Here is a 25,000-nt window from a genome sequence, read left to right on the forward strand (position 1 = left end):
GTGTGTGTGTGTGTGTGTGTGTGTGTGCGTGCGAGGGTGCCACCTCCAACATATGGATGACTGTTCTAAACGGGATGGGGTGACGGGGGAAATCTGCCTTGTTTAAGGGTAAGCAAAACTGATCAGGGCTTTGCTTTGTCAACGAGACGCACAGTTAGTGGAATTTATAATTGGGATTAACCGTTGTCCCCTGGTGTATTTTTCAAAGCTAGTTATCATGTAATCTAATTAGTACATTTACTGTGATTACAGAATTGGCTCTAAATGACTCATTGCAGGTGTACTTAATTTATTCAAACTAAATAGATTTATTTGATTCAGTTTATTTCAAATGACTGGATCAATGTTATATTAATTGTTAATCTGTTCTCTTTATACAGTAAATCCGGCTCTTTGTGTCTGTCAGTATGCGCCAATGCAGGAAATACACAGTTGAGTGAAGTTGAGTTCATATACTAACATGTAAAACATTCACTTACTAATCTTCACCACTGTCTGTACTGGACAACACACTGGGTCTTTAAGCCAATTCATTAAATTCACTGCAGTATTCAGGGCAGTAACACTGTACTGAACGGAGACTTTGAGTGCAAGAACACAGAGGTGCTTTGAAAATCCACATCACTGAAATTAGAGATAAAAAACTCCTTCTACCTACAGTACAGATGGCCGAAAAGAGTTGATCAGCAGAAGGGGAAGGCCTTCACACAGATCCTTAGCTGTTATGGAAGTGACAATGTTTGAGTCAGAATGCGCCATCTTGTCAGTGTTCCCCTCAAAACATAAAATGTCCCATCACTGCAACCCCACTGCACCCATAATCCATGTCATAATCCAGCCCAGTACGTTGTAGCTAGATAGCAGTTGACTACAAGCCGTCAGCAACAGCTAGCAGTTAGTAAATGTTTTTATAGGAATCCCTCAATTGTACTTTTAAGAGAAAAACATAAGTTTCTCAATCACTTTGATCAGGGTCTTTGGACATTTAGGAGAAGCAGCTTGTCCTGCTAACATTAGTTTTATTTAGCTCAGCATTTAAAGGGAAACTAAGTGCTATAAACAGCTGTTTGTGTGTGATTTAGAGATTATGAAGAGGTCTTTAAGAGAGTGTCTCCATCAATTGATCAATGGTAATCTAACAATAAACTGGTGTGGTTTTTCTAGTGCCCTGTTGACCTGCAGACATCAAAATTACAATTCACTGCCGGATTGCCAGTGACACACCTTGGCCTGTACTATGGCCCTCCTACCATTTCAGCGCACATCAACCATCATACTTAACAGCAGAATCACTGAAACATAACACTTTGCAATGCACCCACATAGCTGCCCGAAATACACAGGCAAACCTTTCCAAGTCACAGTTTATGTGTCAAATACAGTGCAAGGCAATGGTAGCTAAAACCACATTTCCCTCCTTGAAACTCTGGACTAAGACTGCTTGTTTTTCCATATCAATAGAATCATCCTTTGAGATAGTGTAGGGGCTAATCACATCTTCCCTCCAGTAAGCCTAAATCCTAAACCCCATCTCCGTCAATTTTTACACTGGCTCCCCTAATCCCTCTCTCTTTTGATATTTCCTTTTGTTTGTAAAAGATCAATAAAATATACAGCAGAAAAATGCTCTCCTCTTCCTTCATCTTGGCTACTTTTAGCAGACCAAAGCCACTAAAAGGAACTAGCTGCCATCCTAGATATCTCAGGAGTCACAAAAAGAGTAAATTGTATCAGAGGTTGCTAAGACCAGCCCCCCTGCTATGCTCATGTATGCCCTCAGTAGCTTCATATGCCAAGAGAGATGCCAAGGGAGCGACAAGCAAGCTCAGTGACTGCCAATCTGCAGATGCAGGAGCCGTCCGCTCATGCATATTAAACCCACACCACCTGCTCGTCGTACATCACACCCTGCATTCTTGGTCCCTGGAATTTTAATCAACTGTGATGACAGGAAGCCGCTCTCTGGTCCACATATGGGTGAATCGTCTCAACTCCTCTCCTCTTACTCTTGTTAAAGCTGGGATGGGGAAGTATGTTGATGTTTCATTTCTGCATTTGAGAAAAATGGAGAGTGGCAAGGATGATCAGAATATGGCGACGAGGTAGTGGAGAAAAAAAAGACTGCTGTGCCTTTAAAATAAGAAGATTTGTAATGGCGTTTCAGTTGCCTTTCTTGTCTAAACTCCCACACTTTGTATACCGTCCCTCCTCTCCTGTTGTCCTCTCAGGTGTGAATAATTGCCTGTATGTTGTTGGATTTAACACAAGAAGAGAGGCAGAAAGTAAAAAAAGAGAAAAACGGCATCAATAACTTTCTTTCAAAATGATTTCTCACTCTTTATTGGTTAACACAGTACTGTCAATGCAAATCACGCATCCCTCCTTTTCCTTTTCTGCTTTTCTTTCCCTCGTTTCATTGCTATTTGATCTGTTTGATTTGATCTGATCTCAAGACCTGTGCTGCATAAAACAGTATTTTGAGTAATTTCCAATTCAAATATGTTTGTAGGGCATAACGAGGGAGCATGGTGAACACCCATGGAAGGAACATTTTAAAAACTGTTCTTTCACAGTAAATATTTTAACACAGCTGTGCGGTGATCATAGCACTGATAACACTGCATCTCAACTCATCAGCATGAAGAAATCAGCATTTCTTTAGCATCTATTGCCATGTCAGACGATGTTACAGTAAGTAAATGAAGACACAATTAGGTACTCGTCCGACTGCACCTCTCAGTCTCACTGCTAGTTTCTGCTGGCACAGCATAATCCTCTAGAACCCTCAGGATAAATTTTTAATGCCATCGTTTTAAATATAGTCTTGAATTAAAGAAAAAAAAGGCAGATGGAGACCGGCACTGCCAAGACAGAACCAAGTGTGGTAACAGTTAGATGCACATTAACAGACAAGCCAAATATGCCTCGTTTGATAAATGGTTTGTTAACATTCTTAATAACTTGTTATGAAGAACAAAAGACTTTTCATGGAAATTTATAAAATATGTTGATGAACACATGCTGTGCACACAACGATTACAGATCATAATTATATCTGTAAATGAGAGTTTTGTGAAAATAAATTGGAGTTTTTTTAAAGAGTAATATAGGTATTTTTTTCTCATGGATAATCCCAGTTATATCCAAACATATTTTGGGATATAAATGGATATCATGTCTTCTGTCAAATTGTCTAAAGACATCAGACCACAAACACACTGCATGTGATTTATAAGTCCATCTCTCCACGAGTGCTCTTCACAACTTTCATGCTTTCTTGCATATTTGTGCACGTTTGTTTGTGTTTTTCATAAATTCTACAGCCTTTTTCATGTAAACAGTGATGAATTATTAATTACTTAGCCCTTCCTCCAGCAACACTGCAGGTGTGTCTATTTTAGCAAAACTTTGTGTCTCATTTCTTGCATGGCCTGTCCTGAAATCTAAATTGAATGCCATTGCTGTGGCAAAAGTACTAAAGCAACCTTCCTCATTGAATATGCATTTGACAGATTCCAATTTATTTCTCCAGTTGCTGGTTATTCTGTTGTTTGCTTTGTAACTAATGAAGGTAATGGCATCAAAGTACATTGCCCGCTTTTGAATATGAGGTAAGGAGCACTCATCCTATTCTTAACAGCTTTTACAAGGTTCCCCCTGAGTGAATGGGTGCATTGACATCTACATCATAGTGGGATAGCTAATGTGACGTGTAGCAAATAATAAAAAATAAAAAAATGTGGCAAAACCTTAGAAAAACTTACTGTAATTACTGGATTACTGTAATAGGCACCACAAACATTACAGTGTTTCTTTCATTTCTGAGATCATAAGCAGTAACATCATTGTGTCCCTCCTGGTGGCATATTATGATAATTACACCACAAATTGCAATCAATGAATCAGGATAAATTATCCGTCTAGTCCCATATTACTGCATATGGGTTACAAAGACAAATTAGCTGAGGAGAAATTGCTTCTAATAATATTCTTCTGGCTTTGAGCATTCTCATAAACCTCATTACGGATTCAAATCTTTAACAAGAAGTTAGTAACATCTGACAAATTATATTTTCATGTTGATAGCCAAGAGACTGCTACAGGTAGATCTGCAGGTGGAAAGTTGAGGCACAGCACCACTGCTATGACTCATATCAGATCTCGGGTTGGCATTGAGGCATTGGCATTGAAATTAGCTAATAAGGAGGCAAATTATCTTTCAAAGGCCCTTAAGGCACCTTTAAGAAAAATACATAGCAAGAGCTCTTGGTATAAACAATAACCTGTCAATATGAGTCATGATAATTTCACAGAAATTTAATCAATGTCACGCACCACTCTGTGTTCCTTGTGTTTTCCGAAGGGTACTTTTGTAATACCTAATTTATAGCTTTAATAGCCAAAGGTTCAAGGTCCATCAAGCAGCATAGCATAAGTCACATCTATACAATTAAGAGGGGTAATAAAGTAAATGATATTCATGAATAGATGTCTTTCCATTCCAATGTGACTTCAATGTTGTTTAGAAAGCTTTAAGGTATTTTCTCCATCTGTGGTTTTCTTAAGGAACAGTTCCACCCAAAATAACATAACCCTCCTATGTGAGTCCCAGCTCCCCTGATGTTTGCACAGCCTCATCTATTGGATATGCAGGTTCTCTCTGACAGTGCAGACACATGTCCCCAACAGAGCTATATCTCACATGAGACAATACGCAAGCTGAGGCTTCTGGAAGAAAGCAGTATAGTCAATTTGGACTTTCAGTGCAGCCTCTTTGCTGCAAAACTCTTGCACTATGTTGCGTGGGTTGTGAACAGAAGTTTCATGGTCACTTTATGATAGGGCTGCACAATTATGTCCAAAATGATAATCACAATTATTTTGATCAATATTGAGATCACAATTAATCATCACAATTATTTGTTAATTTTTAACCAAAACAAATGTTATTGTCACATAGGCTATTCATAACTCTTTCACATTCATATTGTGCCACATTCCTCTTATCTTGAAGTTGTATGTTGCATTATCTATCGGACGAAGTATCAACGGGGAATTCGGTACCTCATTATGGTGCCACTTAAATGTCTGCGTATCTCTCTGATGATCCAAAACAGACGTTAGTGGCAACAAAAAACATTGCTGCATGTCACGCTAGTAAGCACTAATAAAACATTACACAGCAGGTAACATTAACATTAGCTACAGTAGTAACTAGATTAACAAGGCTAAATATGCTTAAAAAGAAAAGAAAAACTTAACTGTTGTAGTGCATTTCACTGTAGAGGATTCCAACAGTGGGACGTACAGTCTGCTGCTCTAGCTATGAGCCAGTGCTTTTTGCCTTGGTTGCACTGGTGCGCCTAACTTTTTTATTTACGTGCACCAGCACAAAATGTAGGTTCAACGAAATTTTTCCTTGCGTCACCGTTAACACCACAATTTCAAGGTCACCTTTTTATCATGCTCCATATACATTCATATATATTACGTAAATGATTTTAAACAAGAATAAGTTGTAGGTAAATACTTTTTTATTTGAAGCACAATTTTACTGTATATACATTTTTTTTTAAATAAAAATCTAAAAAAAAATGGTTTAAAGTGAAACTGAGCTGCAAAACTAACACATTTAAGCTAAATAGAAAGTGTTAATGTTTAAAAGTGCATCCCTGAACTGAGACCTAACATATCTGGACCCACTTTGCTGCCGCATGCCCCTCACATGGCCAACACCTGTAACCTGGCCTTTTTTTTCTTTTGGCCTTGGCTAAACCAGCTTGCCACACTCCCTAGCATCAAATCCTCCAAACTCCTAAATGTTCAGTGTTCACAAATATAACAGACTGGTTAAACAAGATAGGGAGAGAAGATGAGTGCGATGGACTGAAGCCTACTCACAGAGTGACGGCTGATTCATTATGAATGGGTCCAGCACGGGTCGAATGGCGGGTCAGTGGAGTTACACATGTGAAATGTCTATACATCGTCACTGCGCTGCATTTTTATAAACTATGATATTCTGGCCATGGGTCATAACTTTTGCCCAGGTCTAGCAGGCTTCGTCTCACACGTTATTACTCAACGACCTGAAGTTAGTTGCATTCAATAACTTCTTGTGTCTTTTTTGCCGTTACCAGCGGAAACACTGGCACAAACACAGTTTTGCCTCTCATGCGCAACAATATACAGCTGTGTTAATAACAATTCAAACTGTAGACAAATGTCAGAAGTGTGGACCGGCGCTGTGTCTCTCCATGTTGCAGGGGAGCTGTGTGTGAGTGAATGGGGGCGGGGCTGCGCGGAGAGTAAGCGGAGCGATACAAACACAGGCACGGCTTTACAGAAGAAATGGGTCATGTAACGCATGTAAAAAAACAAAGCATTCTATGAATGGAATGACACATTTAAAATATCGCTCGATCACGCAAATTTGATCGTGGGAAGCCAAAATCGTGATAGTGATTAAAATTCTATTAATTGTACAGCCCTACTTCATGATCTGTTTGGGAAAAGGAGGGGGTTCTGGAACTGCAGAAGCTCACTTGTTGTGTGTATGGTGGTCATTCAAACTTTAATCAAGATTCAGCTAACACGACTCAGGAGTTGATGTAGATAATTAAAATATTTCATTAGGGCCAGAATTGTTAAGGTTCAATGCATGTTTGATATCTTCTGAGGTCTACTTTATTAACCTGCCTCTTTGGGCCTGTCAACATGAACACATTCAACCTTTTTAGTTTGTCTAATCATGGTACTGTTAGATAATGACTAGACTCTGACTGAATGACTAAAGGTGTCTTAGTGAACAGGAAGAAAAACAGTACTTTCGGCGGCTGTGCCTTAGGAATTAAAATTGGTTGTCCACTAATTGGAAGACATGGGGTTCGATCCTGGCTCCTTCAGTCCTCATGTCGAGGTGTCCTTGGGCAACATACTGAACCCCAAATTGCTCACATCGGTGTGCGGATGGACATGTGAATGATTAGATTATCTCCCAGTGGGCAGGTGGCACCTAGCATGACAGCCTTTGCCCTCAGTGTATAAATGTGTTATTGGGGTGAAAGTGGCATTAGTGTACAGCGCTTCGAGTGGTCGAAGACTAGAAAGGCACTATATAAATGCAAGTCCATTTACCACTGCCATTTACTTTTAATTCTGCAATGAACAAATGGATTTAAACATAACTTCTTTTAACAAACCTTTGCAACGGCATACCCATTGGTAGAAAAAATGTTCCCTAATAAGTCCATTAATGTACAATTCATACTGTATGGTATGTCACAGCTTCAGTCTTTAGGGTTGGACAACAGTGAAGTACAACTAGAGTACCCTTGACAAATGTCACATCCAATACCTAACACTGGACTTTCATGGTGAACAAGGCCATGTGCTCTTTAACCCTACACACAGGCAGCGACTGCCACCTTTAACCAACTGTCCCCCGGGTCAACTACTATTTGTTTGTGTCATGTCAGGGACAGAAGGTCTCCCAAGGCTTGTTGTCTTGATGAACATACAAGATATACAATGCAGTACAGTATCTGTGTGTGTGTGTGTGTGTGTGTGTGTGTGTGTGTGTGTGTGTGTGTGTATTTGTGAGATATGGGCATGTTTGTTTGTGTGACAAGTTTATGTTTGTGTGTGACATGTGCATGTTTCTGTGTGTGACATGTGTGTGTGTGACGTGAGATTTTTTGTGCAGCTATAACAAACAGTACAGAGCATTTATAGTATGCTTTTCCATGGGTTGGGAGATAGTTGGAATAAATTACTTTTATTAGAGTTTAAAAAAGAAAATAAGCTAGTGTCTCACGGGGCGTGAAATCCAAATTGTTATCAAATGTGCTATTTTTCGCGTGGTCACAATCGCTGTTTGAATAATAGATACAAGGGACTTTAAACACCATGCTAATTATTACCGGAGACATCCGTACAACAGGCGGGTGTTGTGTTTTCTGTTACTAAAGTTGCGTCTTGAAATAGATAACCTTTTAAGCATTACACTCTGGGAATTTGTGGAATTACTATTACAGGATGTGTCTTTTAAAGCCTAGATAGTGAAAGAGTCAACACTAATTGACTTTAACAGCAGTTTGTTTACATAGAGAAACATGATATCACCGACATTTGTTTCTTTAACAAAATGCCACAACTCTTGTTAATTAGCCATATTTTTTTAGGATACAGGTTTTGCATGTTGTTGGCACTCAATCAAGCATGCCTTGCATTGTAAGCACTATATAATTTACAAACCATTGTGATAGTTGGCACTGAAAATCAATGTGTTGTCCATAACTACTGCACTGTACATTTCTGTGAATATGGTTCTGTCCAAAAAGTGTATGTGATGTATGATGGGTAAGCAATCAGCAGGCTCTCTCAGGACTTCTCTTATACGTAGAAAGACCCTCTTTGATGTGTGCGGCAGTAAACACCGGCAGTTCTCTCTCAACCACAGTCTCCTGGGGGAAAAGGCTTAGCACAAGAACACTAATGAGCACATTAGAAGAAAGCCATAGAAAGCAAATGCTACAGTTATAAATGGAATTGTCTCTTGTGTCATCTGGGCCAATGATGCACAGTCTACAGTAAGTGTATGTGTTCAGCAGAGTATATAGAGAATATGGAGGCCTCTATAGGACAATTACGTAAGCTACATAAGGACAATTATTTTCCAACTTCATGATTTGGATTTGAATTGAGGCTGCAAAAAACTCTACTCTACTGTTTTCAGTTAAAAGTAATCAAGCATTGGAGCTCAAAAGTAAAAGTGGGACTGTGACACTGATGCTGCTGACAACAAATCATTACAAATGGAGAACTCACCATTCATTCTGTTTAAGATAATCACAGGTCATAGAGAAGTGATGCGTAACAATCCTACCTGCCTGAAAACCGTGTTACAGCCATTTACATGACTATGTCAAGGCGTGTGCGTCAAAACCGATGCTTGTTTTATGAATTTGTGTCTTGTTAAAATGTTATAAATACTGTATATTTTAAAGAGGAACGTGTTCCATACCTCCAAATGATCAAAGTCCATAGCAGAAGGCAAACATTGAAAATTGTTTACCACACAAATTCTCAGATCCACACTGCACTGTGCAGCATATCTGACTTTTATTGCACTTTTATTGGCTGTATCTATATGCATTCACAGATAGCATGTAATAATGTGACTTTTTTCTTTTTTTACTACATAAAACCTGATGTGTCTAAGTTCCATGTATCTTGGATCAGTATCGGTTCCTGCAATATTAGCATGCATTCAGCTTTACATCCGGCTTTATTTTGTTTCATTTTTTTTAAGCATTCAGACTTCTTAAAGATATTGATTAAAAGCGACTTAGTCATAGTGACTTGGTAGGAGGAATCTTCTGTATTCCTCTCAGATAACTCTGATCTCTCAAGCATCATCTGAATCTGTGATCCCAAGCCGGTAGATTCCTTGAAAGTTACCAGGGGAATCAGAAATCTGGATTGCCTCTGTGCATCGGGGAGAGTGAGAGACGTGAAAATGATTTCAAAGAGTTTGGGATGAATCACGCTCCCATTGCAGCTGCCATTTATTAGCACATTTACCACCATGTTTTTCTTTTCACAGCTACCTAAAAGTCTGTGTTTCATAGCTTGCTAGAGGCTTGCATTATGAGGGCTTAATTCTAAAAAGGCTTCATTAAAAGTGTTGACAAATGAACCTAATGGCAACTTGTATGTTTGTCACCATTAGTCATGACACTACATCTTAATAATACCTAAGTATTAGAGAAGAGTAAGGGACACATCATTTATCTGTTATTACCTCCATAATGAAGATGAATATGTTTTTAATAAAGTGTGATATACTCTCAGTACTGGGTTGATAGTGGTAAAAATAAATCTGTCTTCTCTTAAAAACACAGCTTAATTGGTTTGACTGCTTGGTTCTAACTGCTGGGTTTACACTCATTAGTCAGTCCCTAAATAGTCAAGAAACGACAACACAGAACATGTCACATCAAAACATACAAATGCCATTCTGCTCTGGCACGTTCAAGAAGTGGTCTAATTGCTTCATTAATTTGCTCTATTTCTTACAGGGGAGAATTTAAAGAACATTTTAACAGGATCTTGTTTGACAGGTGCTTGTTCAAAAGTGCTTGGGTTGTGCTTGCTGTGCTACAGATTGTACCGTTTCTTGCCTGTCACAGTGATGGAATGGGAACACATAAGAAAATGACAGCCTGAATTGCTCAAGGCCAAACATATCTGAAGATGGCTTGTTTCTTGGTGTGGCCAACACACCAGTTTTGCAGATTTCTGAGAGGTAATCACTATAGGCTGTTGGTTTGTAGACCTTGTACCTGCTAGAAAAGTGGAGGCTTTATTTTATAGAATGAAAGGTGAGAGAGTTAGCACCTTTGTTTCCATTTTAATGAAATACAGAGCATGCTGAAATGTGTGCATTTATTTCCTCACATATAGGTGCAATGTAAGAAACCACAGGGATTATTGAAGATCAGTTATTTCAGAAATCCTTTTCACATTTAAAGTATGTAATATTTTTAATTTAAGACCACTCATGTCAGCCTCCCTTTTTCCGGTTGGAAAACTGGCACATTCACTGTCTGAACAGATAAAAAAAAAGAGAGCCAATAAACAAAAGGTGCTGCTATAATGTGCCTTGGAGTTTTGTGGGAGCTTTGTCCCTCGTGAAAGAAATATATGGACACGTCATACATCATCATCGATTCTCAAAGTGCAGTGTCACAGGTACCACAGTGACCTTGTTTGGTTTACATCCCACCCTTCTGCTCTGTCAACAACACGTGACAAATGAAATTATTGCTGCACTTGAAATGCTTTTTATACAGAAAGGAATATGCCGTAATAGTGGATCTTCTTCACTGGTCCCTTGAAATAAGATTAGGTGAGGTGACAAGTGGGAAAAAATAAAGTTTTTGAAATGTTTTATCACAGATAAGATTACTTGCGATGCAGGTACAAAAAGGGTGTTTGGTATTTGGCTGACCTTGGCTTTTGTAATGTAAATATATCAATGGTTAGGCTTACAGCACAAAATCCATTTCCTGTTTTGTCACAAAAGCTCAGCCACATGTGCTTTAACCTAAAGTGACCTAACATAGCCGGTGTTGTCTTATCAAACATGCTTTCCTTCACATGTGATCACTGCCGCTGTTTTGAATAATAGATACGAGGGACTTTAAACGCCATGATAATTATTACCGGAGACATGCGTACCACAGGGGGACGTTGTGTTCTATTTTCTATTCTTAAAGTTGCGTCTTGGAATAGATAACCTTTTAAACATTACACTCTGGGAATTTGTGGAATTAATAATACAGGATGTAATGTGGATTTTAAAGCCTAGAAAGTGAAAGAGTCAGCTTGAGTTCAAAATCTACTTTAATATGCATCACACTCTTGGGGCTGATGTATGATGATGAATGCTAACTAGTAATCGAAAAGCAAGACGTTCAACAGATGCTTAACATATGTACATATGTATTGTCTGTATTATTTTCTTATCTTATTATTTCTTCCCCAACATAGATGTATAAACAAGTAAAGAGACCCCAAAGGCTAAAAGATATAATAGGAGCCACAGCAATAAGTGGTTTAAAAGATAGCTTCCAAAGTTTCCTTCTGACAGAAAAGGGTCTTGGTTGGTCCCAGGAACACCACATATCTCTTTTTGTGTTCCCTTTGATCTCTCATCATCTCTTGGGTCTATCATGAAGAGCCCCTGGATTTATCGATCAATGGCCGTAAACAAAACATAGATTGAACTGGACACTGGCACACAACAACCGGATTACTGACTTTTTATTCCTCCACATACAGTCACAACAGCTTCCGCTGACAAAGACCATTGGCCGGCAGAAGTGCGGCGCACAAAGCAGATTTGGCAACAAATATATGGCGGACTCACATGAAAGGATGATAGAAATAGGAATGCAATGACAATAACAAGAATATGGCATGAGTGTGTGTCTGTGTCCATTTAAATGAAGTGTCTGTTTAGATGTGTAATCCTATTGTATTAGCAAGATATAGAGCATCATTTTCAATGCTTAGCTACATGACAAAGTGAGAGAGCATTTGAGTTACAATTTCTGTGTTATTGCATTTGTGTGTGTTTTTTATATGCCAACATATGTGTCTACTTGTGCAAGCATGACTATCTGCATACTCTGGTGTGTGGTTGCACATGCCCGCTCACAATATTTATACGTCGCTCTGACCACATGTCTGACAGCTGTGCATATTTCACAGGGTGGAGAACCCTGCATTGCAGTGCTTGTACATGGCAGCCATGCTCTTTATGTGAGAGCGGCTCAGGGTCAGACTAGAAGAGGAGAATTAAAGCTACATCCCAGAGCCCATCGCTCTCTGTTCTTTCTCTGTGTAGTGTAATATGAGGTCATCTCACTTCCATACAGCTGTTATGTATTTCTGTTTTCCTACTGTGTTTACTAAAGCAACAGACCAGGAAATTCACTAAGGAATTGTGGTTAAACTGCTTCATTTGACACAAAAAGCAAAATAGACAATAGTACATATGTTTCATAAATAAAAGCAACACACAGAAGAGTTACATAACTGTCATGAATGTGTCATAGACATTATAAACAGTCATAAATGTTTATTATGACACTTCTTTTAGTAATTGTCGTTTGGTTTTGTCATGATAAGTTATGGTTAGGGTGAGGGTTCATGTGTCATAACTGTGTCATGTGTTCATCAGTGTCATGTCACTCTTATGTAGATACCTTCAAGTGTTACCAATCATTGAAACACTAACAACAAAAATAATACTGAAGCATATAATTGCCGTCAATAACGTGTGGTACACCATGACTTTCTCTGTTGCATCAGGGCACAGGCAGAGAACTTCCTCTGTAGTTGGTAAAAGTTTTAGAACCATAAGGGATGCTAAGTGCAGAGGCACATCAAAGAAATTATATAAATGAGAAAAGTTCCTGTACATGCTAGTTATAATAGAAATTGGAAAAAAATGAGAGAAATATACTTTTTTTTTGTGAAAGCTGTTCTGTCCAGTAACAAAATCTGTTCTCTCTGTCTTTGTTTCTTTATAGCAGTGGCCCCCACACTTCCCAGTTTACGTTCTGAGGTCTTCAAGCCATGTGTGGAAGACAAGGACCTGGCCTTTTGTCTAAATGAGGGAGAGTGTTCAATCATCGAAACCGTGGCTGGGGTTCACAGACACTGCAGGTTAGAGTGTGTGTGTGTGTGTGTGTGTGTGTGTGTGTGTGTGTGTGTGTGTGTGTGTGTGTGTGTGTGTGTGTGTGTGTGTGTGTGTGTGTGTGTGTGTGTGTGTGTGCAAGGGTGTGCGAGAGTGTGCGAGCGTGCAAGCGAGTGATTTGGTTTCTTTGTCAGCATTGACGTTTCCTCTCTTTGCCCTTCCCCTTCAATTACTAACCTTGGGGTCATTTTCCTTCAAGCTTTTTTTTCCCTCGCAGCCTGACTGAGTGTCTTGTTTGAGGGATGAAACACGAGGAAAATTGTTGTGCACATGCACCTAAAATGCACCAAATGTCTACAATTGCTCAAACCTCTCACGAGGGATCAGAGATGCTTTGGCCGCACTAGATGTAGCTGATTCTCCCGACACGCACAATCCAACTAAACAAATGGATAGAAGTGTTTATGTGCAGATCCAAGTAGGAAGCACAAGGGGAACAAATTTGATCTAACTGTCTTTAATTGGTTCTGACAAAACTTGTAATAGTGATAAGATGCATTGTAATGGTGGGAGTAAAGAAGGTACTTTCCTTTGATCTTATTGAGTTTTTTTTATTTTCTTTGATTTTGCAATTTTCAACAATTTTCTTTTTTTCTTTAGTTTCACTCAAGCAGTCACTCACACCCTGAACAGAATAAATAGAGGTAACTCCTCAAAATGTACCCATGACAGACTGTAATGTGGCGAACATAACTAAAATGTTGTTAATTACCACAGTAAATTTGTAGAAGACCCAAATCTGACTCTTAATAATGACTTTGACAGTCTATTTGCCTGCATTAGCAAGCCAGTACCATTTATCTGCCAGCAGGTTGTGTATCTACATTATTATCCTAGAAAGTAAACAAACTTTGTTTATATAGCACTCAAGACAAAAAAGTGATTTACAGAAGGAAGAATATAAAGGGCTGACTATATTTAAACAGAAAGTAAATGGTGTAATGTAATGTTTATCAATTTTTTTTAGCAGCATATAAAGTAATACTATCTTTCATTTTTGTTGTTTCAGCCTATACATGCTTCAGGTTTTTGTTTTCTGCAAAAAACACTAATGGGGAACAGTACACTAGGAAAGCGGGTTTATTTCTAATATGCATGCGATTGTATGTGCATTTCAAATGTATGTAAACATGTGCACCAATTAATAGTGAGAGCAAGTTCTTACTTGGATCTTCAATTTCACTCTTTGCTGTACAGTATGTTCCTGCATGTCTTCTCCTCTTCATGACCCGATGCACCATCCACTTCAAATCTGTACTCCTATACATCACTCAAAAAATACATGATATTTTCTCTCAAGGAAAAGTTGTGCTGAATGGTGCTGAATTAAAAAAAAAACAGCTCATTAGTACACCTACCTGGAATCAAGAGGCCTAAATCTCAATCTAAAAAAAACAACCCTGCTGCATTATAAATGACGCATAAGTCAAGCTTCTTAGTAAAGTAAATGTTGAGCAAAAGAAAGTTGAAAAACAGAAATTGTGCATTTAATTTAAACTCACTGATCATTTAAACAATCACACAATTAACAGACAATTAACCAGATCGCTTGAGTGTAGTTGATAAACAAATATTTCCAACAACAACAAGTTTTTTTGTTTGACAAATGGAGAAACACATACAGGGACCTATCTTGCACCCGTCGCAACGCAACACAAAGCCCGATACAAGTGTCTTTGCTATTTCAGACCAACGTAGTTGTTAATTTCCAGTTCCGTGCCCACGTCATTTAAATAGTAAATGCACCTGCGCCCATCTTTGCGCCCATGAGCGTGCTCGTATGCTTGTTACACACACACAGGGAAGCGCAGCAGCACAAACATGCAAAAGATTAAAAATATTACGGCAAAAATCCGCCATCATAATAGCAATGTGCCAAGGTACAAACCAGCCTGGCTTTTAAAGTGAATGGGAGATGACGCTCTGATTGGTTTATTGCATGCTACGCCCAAAACACACCTATGAATTAATGAAGACACTAAGTACAACCCCTTTGAAACATGCATCTGGTGCACGGATCCTTTTTTCAAATTAGAAAAAGTGGATTTGGACACGCCCTAAACACACCTGCGTTTAGATCGTTAAAATATGGCCCATTGTTTTAGTTGTAATTAGGTAATGGACAATTATATTTTGCATGGAAGAAAAAAATACTGAATCAAGTAATAATACTCTCACTCAATCAAAGCTTTGATAATATAAAGGTTAATAATTTCACAGAATTAATGAGCGGCTAAGAATAATACAGGGATAGGAAGGAGCCTCAATTTGTGTCATATTTCATATTACAGTGGCCGGCACAACAGTTTGGAATGTTCCACCTGTGCGACTGCAGAATCGAGAAACCCTGAGGACTTGTAGCAATTACCCTCTAGGCTATAATTAGCTACAGTTGAATGACTGCAAACTAGTTGACTCAGGAAAGACTGGAGGGCCTAACCAAGTGGCACTGTCTGCCAATTTCTCTTGAGCTGAGGGCATGTTGTGTGAAATAATGATTGCAGGTTTGTGAGCACTTCATTGGAATGTCATTGGGTGTTTTTAGTCTGAGCGAAGTCCAGGTGGTAAGTCAGAGACATATAATTATTTTACTCAATTGATCATTTTTATTTGTCATGTGAAATCCTTCAAGGTACAATTCCAAGCGTCGTTTTCTGTATTTCATCAGCTCCTTAAACGTGCAATAATATTTATGAAGCAGAATATGGTCTCTGATTGGCATTCAGAAAAATAGTCACCCGGTTGAATGGCACCTTCACTCTAGGTACCAACTAACGTAAAGTCTCAGTGAAAAGGACACCGCAGCTCCTGACATCCCACTGGAAACCTACAGAGGCTAGCCAGCTCACTGCCCGACACCTGCATACTGGCTACCAGGATGGCCAGATGAGACGTCAAATCGCAGACGGTGTGCCATTCCTCCACGCTTGTCTCTGTGCCCCCTCTGATGTAGAGATGCAGATGGACACAGAGATGGTCTTGCTTATCCATGTAGTCTAGATTGTAGCCATAGGTCATAGATAAAATGCCGTTCTCATCTTTTCCTCTTTGTTTATTCTAATGTTTACATTTGAAAATCTTCTTTCTCTTGACTTCTGGATCTTGCTAGCCGAGTTAGCAGCTAAAATGGTTTCGCCATCCTGATGAGCTCATTGTCACGAGACAGCCGGAGAGATGGTCTTGTTAGTTTGAGCTCACCTTTTCTTCTGTGTTTACTCTGATGTTTACATTTAAAAACTAGCTGGCTTTGTTAAATAGACATTTTGCAGAGCTGACGAAGAAGTGACTGGAGAGGTCTGCACCAGAAATCCCCAAAACCCTTTAGTTGCACTTTCTCCTGATAAACTAATACTGTATCAAGTTCTAACTACTTAGTGAACAGTTATCTACCAACACATTTGCCAAATGAACATCACATTCTTTCTATCAACCTGTTGAATTCAAGTCTATGATTCACTCGTCTTTTTCCTCTTGTTTTTTCATCCAACTCCTGATAATACTATCTGTCTCTTTTGGGCTTGCTGAATGTTTGGCTTTCCTCGCCAGCCATTTGTTTACTTCAGATCTCCGCCATTTAATGCTGAGCAGGTAGCATACAGTCAGCTTATGAGAGTTTTTTTTTGCTGAAAACGTTTTTTTATTTTTTATTAAAGGATTTACTACGGAACCGTATGGACTTAACTACGGAAGAGGATTAGGGCCACATGTGAAAAAATATATTTGAGTTTTGTGTTTAAATTTAGAATTCTGACTTCAATCTCAAGACTCAAATACATTTTTCTCATGTGGTCCTAATCCTCCTCTATAATTTGCAGACCAAAACAATGAGCTGAAAGCCTCAAAGAGCAGTAGGGTTGCTGCTGTGCAATCACTCTATTCATACTACCCTGTATACACTGTTATTCTCGGTTCTTCTTCCTGTCAGAGATGCTGTGTGTGCTGATAAACCTAGATGTTGCCCACGGAAACAACTAAAAAGTTGCTACTTGATGAAACACAAGACAGATGATTACACTGAGGTTTTGGGTGGAGATACTGCCATTGATCAATCATCCCTCCAAGCAATACCGGATCAGCATCCTCATGACAATAACTGCTGATGTCTTTGGTCTGTCCTAAAATACAGAAAAGTAAAGATTAACGCTCCCTTAGATGTCATCTTCTCCTTCAGGCCAAAGTGCAAAGAGAATAATAGATGGTTGGATGTGTTCCAACATTAGACAAGTAAGAATGTCAGACCAATCTTTAAAACACAGTTTTGAACTTGGGAATCAATTTATTTTGTTATGAAACATTTCCTTCGCTCTCCTCCTCCCTGCCGCATGTTCATGTTTGGCAATGCTAATAAGGCTCCCAAAATAAACATGCAAATGTGAGTTTAAGACCTACTTTCACATCAGTGCTGTTGCTTCTTATACACTAAATACAAAACATTGACAAGATTCCAAAGCTAATTGGGGATCACATATAGAACACTAGCGAAAACGTACAGTAGAAGGTACTCCATTGTCGATCAAGGTTTGTTTTTTAAGGCAAGCCATTACTTCCCTGCTGAATAATTATTTGATAAGTTGAAAATGGCAGTGTAATCCTTCAAAGATCAAACCAATTACACTTGATTCAGTGGCACAGTAAATGCCAAATGTGCTAGAATGTGTACAATTATTTTGTACAGTGCAGACGCATATGAAGTTGCATCACATTTATTAAACGTGATTTATACCGTCTTTACATTTAAAAATGAATGTAGTTGACTCACAGTCTTTCCTGTAAATGCACGGATTTGTGAATACAATCTCATTTAGTAGATCTGTAGATGTGAAAGTATTTATAATGTTTATAATATTTAACTATATGACACTTATTGCCTTCATTGTCCTCAAAGTCATCATTACTGGTCAAGTTCCTATGTAAAAGCGATGCTATGTTAATTCAGTGTCTGGTTACTTAATAGAAATCAAAAAATAAAGAACTGAAATATTAAACGTCAGTTGTGACAACAGCACAGTGCAAATCGCAAAGAACTGTCATATTAGGCGTGTGTAGATGCAGATTGATATCAAAACTGCCTTCAGGAGGAGGAGAAACATCATTTTGACGTGCACTTCTGATAGCAAAGCAGAGACTAAGATGATGACATGCTTTTCTTTGGCTCCGAGATGTCAGACTCACGGAGCGCACAACAATAGAGTGCAAATATTCTATGAAAATATGAAAAAGCCAAAGGTGGAGGAATACATTATCAGGAGGTGTGGTAGAGCTGGTTGTAATACCCTATCATGGTACCTGTTTTCCTATTCTTGTGTTCAGCACCACAGCACTCAGACAGTTCTGTGATGGTGAGTCTGGAATAAAACCTGCCGCAAAAGCTTTTCTCCAAGGGCTAAGTATGTCCTTGTGCCAGAGGTATCACCACGGGCAAATGCATGGCACCTTAAATTAAACTAACATTGGAAGTGATGGCACATATTCCTGTGATCCTACCAGAATTCTTGGCCAATGTAAGAGTTCAGTACGTGAAGTAACAAATAGAACCTGCGGCAGACTGCTGGGACACACTAGCTGTGCCGGTGTTGCATGGACCTGCCAGTACCTGACAGTGCCATAGAGGATACAGCTAGCTCAACAACTGTCACTCCATGCGTAACGCTACATGCTGATGGTTCTGGGTTGAATAACAATAGCAACACACAGCCACAAGTGTATTTAGTTATGAAAAACAGTTGTTGTTTTTCTCGAGATGATGGATTCAAGTTAAGATTGTCCATCATATTGTCTGCAAAAAGTTTGAAAAGGATGTATTCATGTATTCATTTATATACTTTGGGAAAGAAAAGTTGCAAAAGACTGTGCTGTGCACCATGTGTTTTTGATTTGATCTGTATAGAAAGACATACAAGGCCTAAAAGGGTGAATAATGGTAATTATTAACCAGGATTCCAGTGCCGCATAATTGCTACTGACACAAACCGTATTCCACCTCTAAGGGCAGCCAAGTTCGTGGCAAATCAGCACAATGTGTGTGTTTTGTGTGTTTCATTTTGTTTATTAAAATGGCAACAGTCTATGTGGAGTTGTTAGGAGGTTAATTGGTGGTGCAAAGAGTAATGCATTAGTTAGCTCTGTATGTGAGGTCTGTGGATTACAGGACGGTATAATGTAATTCAGTGAAGCCACATACACCTCCAGTCCTCCCAGACCCCAAGAGAAAAAAGGACCTTATGGCCTCTGATAATATCTAATGGAAATAACTGTGTTGTAATTGATCATTCTGCATGGATGCCCTTCATTCAGCTCAGCCCTTATTGATAATACGCCCCAGCCAAAGTAACACTCTTTCTGCATTTTTCAATGCAATTATTTCTAGCAGGTTGCAATTTAAAAAATATTGGACCTGCTCAGTGATGCAGGTTTTTGACTTTGATGTGAGGGCTCAGCAGTATCAGTCTGACATGTGCTCAGCAAACCAAAAGCATGCAGTTAGCCACGGTTGGAAGATGTTGTAGAATATATTAGTCGAAATGAAGGTGCACTGCAGCTTTGGCCACAACCTGCAGCATTGTGTTGTGTTTTGGTAACACACTGCAAAGGATTTAACATTCAGGCATTGAGAAGCTGCGTGCTTTACTCGGGGCATGCAAGACAGCAGAGATACAAATTCTCGTTTGTTGTATGTGGATTTGCATGATGTGGATGCTATTTTTCATTCTTTATGTACACAAATAACACCTACTCATCTACAGAACATCTGTTTTATCGAACCGATATTCTTTCTGCAGCCACATTCCAGGCTGCAACATCCTTTTTTTTTTTTTACTTAAATGGAAATGATTTGTCTTGCAGAAATCAGTAGAAAAAGGTGTTTCTTTATAGATTACTTTCACTACTTACACTACACAGAGGCTCGCTTGTGTGGCTCAGATGATGCAAACCTGCTGCAAGTTAGCTTTATAGTTGAAACAGCTTGTTGCTACCTTGCCAAAGCAGAAAAAAACATGAATTGGACCTTGTATTATGTGTACCAGTAATTAATTATTAATATTTTTCATTCTGATTGATATGTAAATCCATAATGATAATACACAAATTCAAAATTACTATTCTAGACATAGCTGAGAAAACTGGTACATATGAATTAAATAGGATATGTTTTGCATTTTAAGACGTTTTTTACAAAGACATCTTTTTTACCATCCTAATTTCTGATGGTCGGATATTTAAATGCCTTTGTTCCTATCTGGCGATATTGCCGGTATCAATAATTTAGTGGCCTTTACATGGAATTGGAATTGAAAGAAGGTCTAACCATTGCAGTGCAACCATTATAGAAAGGTTTAAATGTGGATTTACTGATCCTGTGATAAAGGGTGTTTACTTTTGATGAAATGGAAAAGTTTTATCAGTGCAAATTTGTCATTAATTATAGCTCCAGTTAAAGTCAAAGGCAATTGGAATTGCCCTGCCTTGTCTGTCAGTGCAGATTGTCACCTATTAATGATAATAGAGATAGTTATTAAACCAGCAAAAGAGATGTGTTGCAGCTTTAATTAATGATGATTATACAGTAGAAGACAAAAGCTGTTTTTCCCTATGGTTTCTTTATGTTTAACCATGACTTTAGGTATCCGTGCATTTTAAATGGTTTAGCTTGTATTCTCCTCAGCATGGAGGATGAAACACTATCCTCTGTGTGTGTGTGTGTGTGTGTGTGTGTGTGTGTGTGTGTGTGTGTGTGTGTGTGTGTGTGTGTGTGTGTGTGTCGTTGGGCATGTGCGTGCATTAAAAGCCTGGCAGAGCTCAAGGTAGCTCGTGTCTACTATTACCATGGTAACTTCTTCCCTCATTAGTGTGAGCCCAGAAGCAGAAAAAAATAGTTGTTGACTCACTTATTGTGCGCCTGCTATGGCAGTTACATTTAAATGCTCCATCACAACTAACCTTTTGCGTTATGCTATGTACTTTGTGCATTGATTCTGATTGATCAGACATTAAAATAATTGCCACCTAATAGTATGAATAATTGCTGTTGTGAATAATTCATGAAAGAATTTGCACATTTGATTGCTTCATCCAAAGCTATGCTGACATATGGTATTGGATCATATTTAAATTTGGTTTGTTTTATGTCTGTTCCTTTAAAACCATCTGTGCAGATGGATAACTAGTAAAACCAGTATTTCACAGGCAAAATGCTTACACTGTGTGTGTGTGTGTGTGTGTGTGTGTGTGTGTGTGTGTGTGTGTGTGTGTGTGTGTGTGTGTGTGTGTGTGTGTGTGTGTGTGTGTGTGTGTGTGTGTGTGTGTGTGTGTGTGTGTTCATCTAGCCTGATGAGGAAGCAAATGAAATCTCACAAAAGGAATTAAAAAATGTTCTGGTCCCCATGAGGAAAAGAGCTATTTCTATTGGCAGTTTGCTGTAGGGTTAAGCTTAAGGATAGACTCAGAGTGCTTGTGTGCGTTTGTCTGTGTCTCTGTGAGCCTGTTTGTCTTTTTCCCAGGACACAAGAGACGTTGACAGCAGTATTAACAGAATCTGATATGACAAAATGAATTATATAAATGAAGACCACAGCATCTTAACTTTCCCTCCCTGCTTTTCTTCTTCTCATATTCCTTTTTCTATGGGGAGCCTGTTCAGCGATTAAATTGTCACTGCACCGTCAGACCTTGACAGGCTGCACTAATCCACGATGCTGTCGCTACTCCTATGATCCATCCTGAAAGGGAGGACGTTCGCCAGGCTTAAAGCCAATGGGCCATGTCCCCCACTACCCCATCCAGCACCTGTGTTAAAGCAACACAATTATAAACGTGAGAGCAGACTTACCTGTTGGCAACATCCCATGGCAGACCCATCATCTTGCCTTGGAACTGAGTAGAGTTGGCACATTAAGTTTCTAATTCAAGTTAATAAATCAAAAGAAAATGTAGGTGCCCCAAATGTTAAATTATAGTGCATCTCCTCCTTTTCTGACCAGCAACAAGAAGACAGCATATATATTTTTTACGATCGATTAGTCTATATCAACCATGTGTATATTACAGGATTGTTCCGGTCCTGCCTGAGGTTCTGCCGGATGTCCCTCGTTTTCAGCCGGCTGTCCCTCACCTTCCGCTTTCTTTATGTTTGCATTCTAAACTCTGGTTGATTCAGAAAACAACCTCCGAGCTAGATCCGACAATCAAATTATATTTATCTTTTTTTGGGGGGGGATTACAATTCTTATCACACACTCAACAGTCATTTTAATTCCAGAGCTCACTTCCCTATGTACACGTTTCACTAAAACAAATTCTTTCCCGAGGCTATTTTGCAGGGGCACCATACCTGTGTCCAGCGCTTAGCGCCGCACATGACATTTGTAATTGGATTAAAGAAATGCCAATTAACCAGAGCACGTTTTTCTTCTATCCCAGAATGTTCTGTGGACCAGCCAGACCTTCTTCCGCAGCCCTGTGGAGATACATAGGGGTGGTAATGCGAGGGTATCTCTTATCTATGAGTAGTTTCTGCTTGAGAACATCTGCTAGTCCACACCATTACTCTTCCTATACTTACTAATAGTAACATTTAATAACAATAATAACAACAACATAACAGCACACTGCTATAAACACATGATGGATTTCTCCATTCATGCTTCCATCTCGGTTCCTTCAGCATTATATTTTTACATTCTGCAGGCTTGTCACAAACATTGCAGATGAAAGAATCACGTGTCCATATTCAGCTAACAAAGACTGCCTTGTTTTTCAAGCTACAAGACATAATGAGCGTTGCACAGACATGTTGTCAAGAAAATCCTCCATGCCTGCAGACAATTAAAATGAACACTTTTTGCAAGGCGCTGGTCTATATTAACTGTTTGTTTGAAAAATTTTACATATTGTACAGTATGTCTTTGGTTTGTTTTTACATTTTTGACTTGCCTTTTCAAAGTTGTACCAACAAAAAGAAATTAAAATCTTGATTTGATTAGTGCAGCACCTGTGTTGGCGGGTACTTAATATATATTGTACATTACTCATACTTTCTCCTCGTTGTGATTTAAATCACGAGGTGACGTGCAAGTTTTGATGATGAAGTCTGGGTGATGAAGGGTGGCAGCTAATGCTAGCTAGACCTCCTCTTCCTGTGACTCAGCAGATGTAACAAACAAAAAGTTTGTTTAGTTAAGCTAGTGTGAATCAGTGCTAGCATTAGCAAGCTAGGCTAACTATAGGGGGGAAAACGTCCTATATCAACCATCATGGAATATACAGTATGACATTCTCATTTAAGTTGCATACCACAAAAGTTGACAACGCATCTCCTCAATGGATGTATTATATTGACTGGACACCAGTTATTCCAAAATGGCGTCCAATGCTCATCTAGCGCACATCATGCACCTAAAAGTTCCTTTTCAAGGCTATGTAAATGTTTTGCCAGTATTATGGTTTAAAAAAAATCATTATACAAACAGTAATAATAGAATTTTGTTGCAGTATTGCGAGTGGCCACCTCTACAAATTGGAAGCAAGGCTTAGTGGTTGGTCCGTATTCAGGCTGCAGTATCATTATATAAATATGATACAAAAAGTGAGGAGAACTCAAATTTCCATTGGACTTTAATATTTTAAAGGACTAACCATAAATACTTGTTCCTTTGTTGCTGCCATTTTGCTTCTGATTTACGGCCTAAAACACATTATACTTGTGTGGAAAACACCTTGTCACTGTATGTTTTCATGTTTACAGCGTCCCATTTCTGAAGAGAACTGTGCACAATCACATTTGCAGGGTAAGATCACAAATGAAATGACAGACAGTCAACCGCATAAACACAGCAGCTCTCTCCAATATCTCTTCCCCACATCAAATGCACACTCAGACTTTTGATAAAGTAATGACAGAGCATCCGGATGTATTCAACACAAAGAGACTGCAAAGGATTTGAAGGCAGCGGTACAGCCTCAGTTAGTTGTCTGCAGCTCTTGTCATTTTGTTGTGAGCCCAGCTGGTGAAGGATAACAGCTGCTTCTATTTTCCAATGTTTAGACTAAGTAATTTTCAGCAGTGGACACAGAATACAGACCATCTATCTTGTTTAAACACAGCAGACTTTGATATTGCTGTAGCCAATGCATACAAATGGGTTACTGTGCCTGTGCCTGTTATCATTATGAGAAGACCAGATAGAGGAGTAAAGAAGGGGGACAGGGGCTAGATGGGTTGAGATAATAAAATGTATTTTTTAAATAGGGAAACAATAGAGTATCTAGCTTCCTCCCATCTCAGGGGAATCTGATCTCACATCTTTCAGATCATGAGTTCAGGTGCAGTGGATACCTTTGAAATATGTGCTACAACTGTACTAAGGGTTGTCATCTGTACTCCACCAGAGGGAGCTGCACTGATTTATCATCACATGTAGATTAGAAATTAAACACTTTTATATCATCCCCTAGGAGTTTTTTTGGTTGCTGCTCTATTGGAGCACATTGGTAAAGATGTCATAATGCTGAGATGTCAACACTTCTGTGTGTGTGTATATGCAAATTATATTTACATGTAAATATGTTTTTCATGGAATACCTGCTCAGTCAAAGATAAATTATTAACCTTTGTTGGGGGAAAATTAAAACAATGAGCCTCTTTTCCACATTCCATATTATTGCCATTCTTCACCTCTTTTTTTCTCCCACATTCTTCCTCATCTTGCTCATTTTGTTTCTCTGTCAGAAGCA

General features: G+C 38.9%; 1 protein-coding gene across 2 annotated transcripts in view; it reads left to right on the forward strand.

Annotated features, from left to right (window-relative positions):
* nrg3b (neuregulin 3b) overlaps positions 1-25,000 on the forward strand; it is a gene marked incomplete at its 5' end in the record, with an annotated part of 215,288 nt that overhangs the window by 92,988 nt on the left and 97,300 nt on the right. For both annotated transcript variants that reach the window (XM_032502026.1, XM_032502027.1), the window contains 1 exon segment: positions 13,104-13,239. In XM_032502026.1, coding sequence (XP_032357917.1) covers positions 13,104-13,239 — 136 coding nt within the window.

The sequence above is a fragment of the Etheostoma spectabile genome, chromosome 21 (genome assembly GCF_008692095.1).
Source record: "Etheostoma spectabile isolate EspeVRDwgs_2016 chromosome 21, UIUC_Espe_1.0, whole genome shotgun sequence".
Lineage (NCBI taxonomy): Eukaryota > Metazoa > Chordata > Actinopteri > Perciformes > Percidae > Etheostoma > Etheostoma spectabile.